This window comes from Astatotilapia calliptera, chromosome 13 (genome assembly GCF_964374335.1).
Source record: "Astatotilapia calliptera chromosome 13, fAstCal68.1, whole genome shotgun sequence".
Lineage (NCBI taxonomy): Eukaryota > Metazoa > Chordata > Actinopteri > Cichliformes > Cichlidae > Astatotilapia > Astatotilapia calliptera.
Window position 1 is genome coordinate 33,143,903 of NC_137434.1, and position 11,187 is coordinate 33,155,089.

The 11,187-nt window shown below is 40.4% G+C and overlaps 1 protein-coding gene across 1 annotated transcript; it reads left to right on the forward strand.

Annotated features, from left to right (window-relative positions):
* The first annotated feature begins 2,938 nt into the window (after positions 1–2,938).
* Positions 2,939–11,108, forward strand: LOC113035276 (uncharacterized). Its single transcript, XM_026190741.2, has 5 exons — positions 2,939–3,048; positions 4,658–4,738; positions 4,845–4,953; positions 5,050–5,225; positions 5,786–11,108. Exons 2-5 carry the CDS (start codon positions 4,736–4,738, stop codon positions 10,718–10,720), a joined length of 5,223 nt encoding a protein of 1,740 aa, XP_026046526.2. The 5' UTR covers positions 2,939–3,048; positions 4,658–4,735; the 3' UTR covers positions 10,721–11,108.
* The last annotated feature ends 79 nt before the right edge of the window (positions 11,109–11,187 follow it).

The window sequence follows — 11,187 nt, forward strand, 5'->3', positions numbered from 1 at the left end:
TTGAGTGATGTGTTCAACGAAGGTGCCGCAGCCACATTTACCACAACTGCTGTTTTGAAGTTTGCCCCTTGTGCGAGTGCCTCAGTTTGACATACTGTCTCGCAGTATTCGAGATGCTGTTTGGGCACTGAGCCCTATAGCAATTATTATAAACCAGGAGAAAGGACAGATCTTCTGAATCAACTGTAATCTGTATTAATGGGTATCTGCATTAGAATTTGTCAGCAGGAGGCTGAAGTCAGGTACCAGATGCTTCTTGCTTCATTTGCATTTGTAGTAAAAGTTTTGCTGATCAGTAATGTCGCAATGACTCTAAACGGTCTTTGTGGACAGCAAGAGAAACATATTGATGACTGCACATGAAACAGCAAGTTTTGGTATACATAGACTCTTTATTTACCCTGAAGGAAATTTACATCCATTATCCAGATATCCACCAGCTACAGTGGCAGCCACTAGAGATTTTAATGCTCCAATAATGCTCTGTGGCATGTTGTCACACTGCTGAAGTCTGTCTAAGTTAAGGTTTAGCAGAAAATTGCAATCTATACTTTTTATACTCAGGAATTGTCCCTCACTTCTGGTTGATTTTTATTTCACTGTTAGAAACGTAAGGTTGGTTTATCACCTTCAGAAATATTCCAGGGGTGTTTCTCTCAGATGGAGCTGAAGATGGAGCTCTGCTTGGCCCTTGTGTGATCAATGATCTCTCTCACTTAAAGAAATAGACACAGTAAAATCGTAATACATGAAGTGACTCCTCCTGTTTCTTGGGAATTCAAGTTTCTGTTGATCTGTGTTTTGCTATCATTTTACATTGACAACACCCTTCTGAGTGTCTCTTCTACACAGTCATCACATTGTATTAACTGGTCACATGGGTTGGGTAGTGACTTGCTGCACAGTCGGGTACGGCTTTTCAGGTGACATTCTCTGCAGAATAGCTAAAATGCTTTGCGGGAAAATGCCACTCCAGTTCGTCATCATTATAAGTTGTTCTCCGAAAATGTCTGACAGAATTGTTTCAACACCTAAACAAAGTGGCACCTTATTAGTATGGCAGGCCCATGACACACAAGGCAGACTCACAGTCGGTCAGCCGACAAGTTATTGAGGCAGTAAAATCAGCAGTGGAAGTGTGGGGGTGTTGCACAGCACAGGCCAACTGTCAGCCAAAAAAAGGTTTCAGAGAAAGTCTGTAACTGAGCTCCAAGAGGAGCAGTGTCATACTGGGCTGTGTGCTGAAGGTTGTTGTTGCAGACTTTTGTTAAATTTGATTGCAAATAATTTATATTATGTTTGTCCATTGTGTTATGTTGTAATGCAAAAACGACATTCTCATTATAAAGTAGTGTTTCCAGTTAATACTTGTACAGCTGCTGTTATTGTGTATATATTTATTTAGATTTCTTCATACATTCTTATATAGTTCTATATTGTGTATTTTGTTGTACAGTTATTTTATTTTCAACTTTAATTTATATATTTTATCTTATTCTTTCCCAGTTAAATTTACCCTTCATTCTAATTTGTGTTGTACAGTTATTTCATTTTTAACCTTAATTTATATTTTATTCCTTCCTAGTTAAATTTACCCTTTTTAATTTTTCATATTTATTTCCTATCTTATTCATAGCCTTTTCCTTTTTTGTTCTCTTTAGGTCACGAGCAGTTGTCCAAGCATTTCACTACATATCGTACTGTGTATGACTGTGTACGTGACAAATAAAATTTGAATTTGATTTATTTTAGTGAATGGTCAAGACTAAACATTATTTCAATGTTGTATTTGTTGGAGGGCTTTGATGTCTACATGCTCTCAGAATATGTTTAAATTATGAATATGAAAAGTCCTGCGTTGAACCTAATTTCATGTTTAAGAAAGTGTCCGACATAATTCTTTGGATGCTGCAAACTGAGCGTGCAGCTTTTAGCCTTACACGCTCAAGTGCTTTACAAACTATTTAGGAAGCTAGCTATCAGTTAGCTTAGCACAAACACTGGAAATATTTGGACTCATGGTTTGCTTAGTTTTTACTGTTGAGTTCACTGACACTGAAGCGTGTGCACTCTTGCTGCTAGAGGTTGACTTGTAGCCCATTTGACAATCATTAGCTGTAAAGCAAAATGCCAATTGTGTGACTTTGAAGCCCGTGAAGCCATTAACAAGTGTTTCTTTGTGGAGCTGGCATGCTTTCCCTGTGCCTGTGGGGGTTTTCTCTGGGCCTTCTTCCTACACACCAAACACATACATGCTAGGTTTTTGATTCTAAATTGACCATGGATGTGGAGTAGACAAAGTGCTTGGAAGTATACAAAATACAGCTCTTTATGAAGGTATGGTCAAATGTGGTCGAGGACTAAAGCACTTTGAGAGGTTGGTGCAACTGGGGGGAAATGGATGTTTTTAAACACAAGAACATTTATATCTGTTTCAGTTTTTACAGGCTTTTAATCCTGCTGTCCTAGCACCTCATCAGGTCATTGTGCTGTGAAAATTGGATTACAAGCTTGAAACATAATCACGTTTACTTCTTATTCTTGTTAAATTTCAGTGTACTAAATATGTACAAGTATACCAAAATGAATAAAAATGAGTGCAGCATTAAATATGGCAGTTTATAAGGAATGTAGATAATCAGGAGTCTTTAACTACCAAACAACTGTTTAAAAAAATAGACACTGAGGCAAAATGAAGTGTAAGCAAGTGTTGCTGCTTGTTTGTACCTTTGTGGACCTGGTTAGTCCTGTTGATAAGGAGTGGTGTTTCTCACTCATACATCTTTCTCTTGTGCTTTCTAGTCAGGTTTCGGCTGCCTAAAGGCCTAGTCTGAAGTTAAGGTGTGTGGGGGTGTGTGTCTGTGTGTGCGGATTTGTTGCAAGGGGGCTCCAAAAGAGGCGGTCCTGATGCTGCCTAACCTGTTTGCCTGCATTATAGGTATTCAACTGGCAGCTTCACCTCGTCCTGCCCACAGAGCAGCAGTGATACACTGAAGAGGAGACATCTGGCCCTAGGCTTTCCTAAGGAGACGGTGTCTTTGGCACACGGTAAGTCCATCAAATCTCAGTTTGGTTGTTATGGCACAATCTATGATTGGAATAAATTGGAGGAGATTTGATAAAAAAAAATACCTTAATGTTTATTCATTTCAAAATCTAAAAATTGCATTTCAGTAAAATGTACATTGTAGTTGGTATAGGTTCATCTCTGTACTTCACATCAGTTACATTTATGTTTTCATTCGAGTACTGAGACTGACCCCCGTCCTCTCACAGACTTGGGTGGAAAGTCTGAATTAATACTGAAGCCATTTAAGGATGAGGCGTTTGCTTATGTTTTGCCTCTGGTGTCATTGATTTTTTTTTAAATTGTTGTACTTGTATGTCAGCACCAAACTGCAGAGTTTGTCTAGCGTAAAGATTTTAAAACAGGTTGACCACAACTGTGGGCATGCCAGACTCTGCCGTCACTGGGCTCACACCCTGTTTGATTGAAGTTGTTTCTCAAAACGTTGCCACCCTGGATACACCTATTAACGGCAATGCAATTAGTTTTTTAAGAAGTGTCTTGTGACTTCACTGCCTTTCCTGTTTGTTGCTCATCGCTGGTTTGGGGAACCATAAGGTAGAGCCTAAAACCACTGCCCAGTTTCCTTGCAAGTCAAGAATGCCTGAAACAGCATCGTTGAGCATATGACTACAGTTTTCTGAGCTCTCACTGAAGAATTAGATTTATCTACTGTCATCTGGTTATTACCTGGTTAGTAGTTTCTATATTTAAAGAAAGAGAACTCCTGGGATGGACTGTGTTATTACCAGTGGGTGTTGGCCAATAATAATCAATTAGCAGTTAGTTTTGTAAGTATTGTTTTTTTTTTTTTCATAAGTCCTGTTTGTTTCAATTTGAGTGACTGTTTTTACCACATCTGATTTCTTTTTTGAGTTGAATTTAAAAGCATGGTGTTGACGATCGTCTGACTCTTAGCTCTGCTGGACAGTATAAACCTGATGAAGCAGACGCTCTTGAGTTTAGGGTTTTTATCACAGCATGTCTAAAACCTGCTCCCTCATTTTCTATTCGACACTGCTGCAAGTGAATTACGTTAGTGTTTATATGCGAATGTGTTGAGGTGTGGTCGAATCCAGTGTGTGTCAGTCAGAATGCATCCAAACCAACTGGTTTAGATGCCTACATACACCTTAACAAACCTGGCAAAGGCTTTAGATTCCTGAAGTGTGAGACAATGTGGTTTGTGGGCGTCAGAGTTTCTCTGTCAGTTCAGAATCAGGAAAAAATAAATAAAAGTACCAGCTCTTCTTTAAAGAAACAAAACGCGTTTCACTTGTGTGTCTTCATGTGGATAGTATTATCAGGTATTACAAAAATGTTATTGCACGGGTAGAAACAGTGACACACTATTTTTTAGCTGCACCTACAGTATACCTAAACCAGTGTTTTTATTAATAAGCTGAAAGCTGCATGTTGCTGCATTGTTTGTGATGAGAGATCAGAAAGAGTACAGCTTTTAGAAAAAATAAAATGATCTGATTTTACTTTTACCTACAAAAACGACATTCAGCATTGCTTCCCTGCATCTTACTTAGTCGGTGTCAGCTTTAAGTAAAAGCTCCCTCTGCTTTCTTTTGTGTTTCACAGATAATATTGCTGTAGTTCCCACATTCGCTTGAATTGTCATATGAATTCTGTGATGTGGATGTGCATGTAATAGAAATAATGGTAAGTATAACAATGTTAGACATACAGTGGCTGACAATCATACACAAAAATGTAAACATTGCCTGATGTAAAAATCTCACACTGTGTATTCTAACCACTGTCAAAGGACCAGGACAGCAAGAGTGCAAGCTTCTCAGAAAGCCTCGTGCTGGATAACGCTGAGAAAGGAGTTGTTGTTGCAGGAATCAAAGACAACACAATCTCTCCAAAAAGTGGTAAGATAAACATTTCAGATTCATTTTTGTTAGTTTTGAAAATTCAATAAGCACTAATAGAAAAAAAGAATGTGACATTATTTCTGCTCCTTTCAGGAGAAAGGTTTGTTGCAGCAACAATACAACTTGGTAAACTTGAGAAAAACGATGTGGAGAAAATCTTGAAGGTGCTGGAGCCGTACGAAAGCAACATAAATCTTCTGACAGAGAAGGACTTGAACCCCGGTGTTGACCTTGGCTCTTTGGGAGTAGGTCTCAAAGATTCGGCAGCGGTAAGCATCAAGCTGTGGGGAACATTTGGTTTATGTTATTATAGGAAACACCATAAAATCTGTTTTTATTTATACATTTTTAAACCTTTTTGTGTATGAGAACTGTTGAAATATTGACTTTCAGTATTTCAATAAACTGTCAAATCACAATATATCTGAAAAGATATCCAGTTAGACATTAAACCCTTTTTCTAAAAACTGCATATGTGAAGCCTAAAATCCCCTACGTAAAAATCTTTTTCTCGAATCTGTTACCAAAATTAAGCAATAGTAAGCATATCAGTGCTTTCTAAGAAGACGGGTCAGTTTGCTTATTTCAACATACAATATATATATTTTACTGATGCAAGTGACCTAATGTATGGGGACGTTTTGTGAGGTGGTGGTGATTTACTTAATCTAGTCCATCCTATTCGTCCATGACATCTTCTATTTCCCATTTCTACCCCCACCTTGCTGCAGTGCAGATGAACTGGACATGATTTGTGCTGCTCAGAATACAATTTTGGTTAATAGTCATAAAGTTAGTGCTTTAATTTTGTTTTTTTAATTACCAACAGATATTACAGAAGGATCTATCGCTGGATGCATCAGCTCAGGGACCAACCGTTTCCCTTGATGGCCTGAATGGAAAGCTTAATGATGCACAAGGGTTGGGGGTAAAAATAAGTGAACCGACTCTTAATGGAGACCTTCCCAGTCTTAGCCTAAATAAGCCATCAACTGCTGCTGGTGCCACATTTAAAATGCCCTCCGCAGGGCTTACAATGCCAGACATAAAATCAGATTCAAGTGGAACCCTAGAAGTACCTGATATCAGTGTCTCAGCTCCCAATCTTAACACTCCCATTGCAACACTAGACATCAACAAACCAGAAGTCGAAGGCAAAATGAAACACAAGGCCCCGAAATTCACAATGCCACACTTCAATCTACCTGATCTTGATGCACCAAAAGCAGACATTGATGTCTCTGGTGATCCAGGTCTTCCTTCAGTCAGTGGAAGTATGGAGAGACCAGACCTCAACCTGTCAGCTCCAAAGTTAGATTTGAAAAGTAATGATTTGGAGCTGAATGGGCCAAAAGTGGATTTGAATAGTCCTGATGTAAATGTAAAGGCCCCAGATGCTAATATTGAGGCACCCTCAGGGAAAATCAAGTGGCCCCATCTAAAATGGAAAAGTCAAAAACTCAAAGGACCAGATGCTGACCTGTCCACACCTAATGCCAGCATTTCCACACCAAAGATTGATGGTGATCTAAGTACCCCAGATGTGAATGTTGGCTCAGCTCAAGCTGATATTAAAGGCCCTGATCTAGATGTTCAAACCCCAGATCTTAACGTTGATGCCCCTTCTGGTAAGATCAACTGGCCTCACCTGAAATGGAAGAAGCCCAAACTTGAAGGATCAAAAGCAGACTTGGACATGGATGCAGACCTAAAGAAACCTGATTTAAGTCTTTCAGCTCCAAAGATTGAGGGTGACATTAATGTACCAAATGCTGAGCTGAGTCTTCCAGAAACAGAGCTAAAGGCCCCGGGTGTAGATGTTCATGCCCCAGACGCTGACATTGATGCTCCTTCAGGAAAAATTAACTGGCCTCATCTAAAGTGGAAAAAATCCAAACTTAATGGGCCAAAAGCTGATATGGACCTCAATGCAGATTTAAGCCCACCAGATGCTTCAGTTCCAAAAATTGATGGGGAGATTAGTACACCTGACGTGAGCCTCAATTTACCCAAAGCTGACGTTGATATCAAAGCACCAGATGCTGACATAAATCCACCGTCTGGCAAAATCAAGTTCCCAACACTGAGAAAACCTAAATTCTTGGTTTCTGGGCCAAAGGTGAAAGCTCCAGATGTTGATGTTGATGTTGATGCTGATGTGAAAGCACCTGACCTCAGTCTGTCTGCTGAAGCACCTGATGCTGATCTGAATTTACCAAAAGCTGACCTTGATATCAAAGCACCAGATGCTGACATAAACCCACCTTCTGGCAAAATCAAGTTCCCAACACTGAAAAAACCTAAATTCTTGGTTTCTGGGCCAAAGGTGAAAACCCCAGATGTTGATGCTGATGTGAAAGCACCTGACCTCAGTCTGTCTGCTGAAGCACCTGATGGTGATCTGAATTTACCAAAAGCCGATGTTGAAGCACCAAATGTAGACATTGAATCTCCATCTGGAAAGATCAAATTACCAACTATGAAAAAGCCAAAATGGTCAATCTCGGGTCCTAAGGTTAATGGTCCAGATGTTAATGCTGATGTGAAGGCACCTGACCTCAGTCTGTCTGCTGAAGCACCTGATGCTGATCTGAATTTACCAAAAGCTGACCTTGATATCAAAGCACCAGATGCTGACATAAACCCACCTTCTGGCAAAATCAAGTTCCCAACACTGAAAAAACCTAAATTCTTGGTTTCTGGGCCAAAGGTGAAAACCCCAGATGTTGATGCTGATGCTGATGTGAAAGCACCTGACCTCAGTCTGTCTGCTGAAGCACCTGATGGTGATCTGAATTTACCAAAAGCCGATGTTGAAGCACCAAATGTAGACATTGAATCTCCATCTGGAAAGATAAAGTTGCCCACTATGAAAAAGCCAAAATGGTCAATCTCGGGTCCTAAGGTTAATGGTCCAGATGTTGATGCTGATGTGAAAGCACCTGACCTCAGTCTGTCTGCCGAAGCACCTGATGCTGATCTGAACTTACCAAAAGCTGACCTTGATATCAAAGCACCAGATGCTGACATAAACCCACCGTCTGGCAAAATCAAGTTCCCAACACTGAAAACACCTAAATTCTTGGTTTCTGGGCCAAAGTTGAAAACCCCAGATGTTGATGCTGATGTGAAAGCACCTGACCTCAGTCTGTCTGCTGAAGCACCTGATGGTGATCTGAATTTACCAAAAGCCGATGTTGAAGCACCAAATGTAGACATTGAATCTCCATCTGGAAAGCTCAAATTGCCCACTATGAAAAAGCCAAAATGGTCAATCTCGGGTCCTAAGGTTAATGGTCCAGATGTTGATTTAGATGCTGGTGTTTCAACCCCTGACTTGAATCTCTCAGCTCCAAATATGGATGGTGAGATAAATGCACCAGATGTGGATCTAAATTTACCAAAAGCTGAACTGGAAGCCCCCAAATTTGATGTAGAATCTCCAGATGTTGACATTGAAGCCCCATCTGGAAAATTCAAATGGTTCCAATTCAAGAAACCCAAATTTGGCACACTGAAAGGTCCAAAGGCTGATATTGACTCTAATGTGACGATACCAGAGGTGGACCTCAAAAAGGCTGATGCAGAAATAAGTGCACCAGATGTTAATCTTTCTGCATCAAATATTGACGCCAATATCAGTGGCCCAGACCTTAACCTTGGTGGTCCAGATCTTGATGCACCTGATGCAAAGGTGAAGTTTCCCAAATTTAAATTTCCCAAACTCAAAGGATCACAAGTCCAGGGTCCCAGTGTGGATGCTGATTTAAAAACACCTCATATTGATGCAAGTCTTGATACACCAAAAGCTGAAGTGAATGCACCTAGTGCAAACCTCAGAGCGGAACCTCTCTCCTTGTCTGCACCAAAAGTTAATGGTGGTCTTGATGCGCCAGATCTTGACGTAAATTTACCGAAAGCTGATCTAAAAGGCCCCAGTGTAGACATTCAAGCTCCAGAGGCTGATGCCCATGCAGGAAAAATCAAGCTTCCCCAAATAAAATGGCCAAAGTTTGGCACATCGGCGCCAAAAGTGAAAGGACCAAATCTTGATGTTGATGCTGATCTACAACGTCCAGATCTAGGTCTGTCTGTTCCTGATGTAAATGCAAAGTTACCCAGTGCAGACTTGACAGCACCCAATGTTGAACTAAAAGCATCAGACTTGAGTCTCTCAGCCCCCAAACTTGAGGGAGACATTGGTACTCCAGGCATTGATGCTGGTCTTAAAACTGGTATTGATCTTTCTGCACCAAAAGTTAATGGTGGTCTTGATGCGCCAGATCTTGACGTAAATTTACCGAAAGCTGATCTAAAAGGCCCCAGTGTAGACATTCAAGCTCCAGAGGCTGATGCCCATGCAGGAAAAATCAAGCTTCCCCAAATAAAATGGCCAAAGTTTGGCACATCGGCGCCAAAAGTGAAAGGACCAAATCTTGATGTTGATGCTGATCTACAACGTCCAGATCTAGGTCTGTCTGTTCCTGATGTAAATGCAAAGTTACCCAGTGCAGACTTGACAGCACCCAATGTTGAACTAAAAGCATCAGACTTGAGTCTCTCAGCCCCCAAACTTGAGGGAGACATTGGTACTCCAGGCATTGATGCTGGTCTCAAAACTGGCATTGATCCCAATGTGAATGTTGGTTTGCCTGAAACTGATATCAAGGCACCCAGTCTACATCTGCCAAAAGCTGACCTCCAGTCATCTGATCTCAGCTTGAAAACACCAAATGTCAACCTTTATCCACCCAAAATTGGTGGTAGTCTCTCAGCACCAAACATAGACACGAGTATGCCAAAAATTGAAGTAGAAGCACCCGATGCCAATGTGAAATCTCCAGGTTTGGATGTCAACCTGCCAGAAGCAGACCTCAAAGATTCCAATATCCACTTGAAAACTCCAGATCTGGATTTGAATACCCACCTTGGTGACTTTAAAATGCCACATTACAATCATCCAAAACTTGATCTTTCAAGTCCTGAAGTAGAAGCTCCCAGTATTAATCCCACAGTTGAGGCTGGAATTAAGGTACCTGGAGTCAGCACAGATATGCCTACAACAGATGCACACATCTCTGTTCCTGCAGTAGATTTGAATGCACCAAATGTAGGTGATATTAAAGGACCTGATGTAGATGTGAAAGCTCCAGATGTAGATGCAAGTCTTGAGAAGCCCAAGATGCCACATTTCAAGATCCCAAAGTTTAGTCTTTTTGGATCTAAAGCAAAATCTCCTGAGACTAATGCCAGTGCAGATCTTGAGGGGAGTGGCTCTGACTCTGATGTGGTGGAGGTTCCTGTATTCAAGTTCCACAGACTGCCCCAAATCAACACTGATGGCATTGGAGGAATTACTGAAGCACTGAGCTCAATAAAATCTGACTTGGAGGAGAAGGATTTTGTTTTCAGTAAAGGAATCCGCTTGCCAGTAGTGAATGCAACAGCAAAAGGAGGAGAAAAGATTGACATTTTGGAGAGATTGAAAATCGCAAGAGAAAAGGCGTCCTCAGTGAATGTGTCGCCAACAGAAGAGAAAACTGATATTGACCTACAACACACTGGCGCAGGTCTTGATGCTAATACATCTACAGGTGCAGGAGATGCGTCTTTGGTCAGAGGAGGCACTTTCAAAGTAGACAAACCAGAGTCTACGCTGGGGCTGACCGTACCTGATATTTCTACATCAGATGAAAATGACAAATATTCACTGAGCCTTTCTAATATGCTTGGCCTTAATGTCAAGGATTCTGATGCCAACTGATCGTTCAAAGGTTGGCCTGATAAATGAAGCTCCAGTCCATAAATGTATGAATACATGCAGCGTAACTGATTTTCATGTTTTAGTTTGTGACATAAGAGAGACTAGCTGTAACTAATCCATCCATCTTGTTGTAGTTTTAATAATAATTAGCATAATAGAGTTCAGTTGTTGATACAATCTATGTATATTTTCCTGTTATTTATAAGCTTTTTCTAAATGTTAATTTGAAATTACTTTACTTTCAGTATTGCTTGTGATCACCATAAACTTTGTCTAGCAAGTGCTTTACTAAATATTTTAAAGGATAAATGAATTGTGTGAATGTGTTACTCTTCGTTCAATAAATCATTACAATGTCCAAAATAAAAATGTCCAGTAATTAAAGCCAGAGATGGTCTGTAATTGTTGAAACATCCCTCCATACAAGTGATTTAACCCACGGTCCATTCCTGCCATACCACTTGATA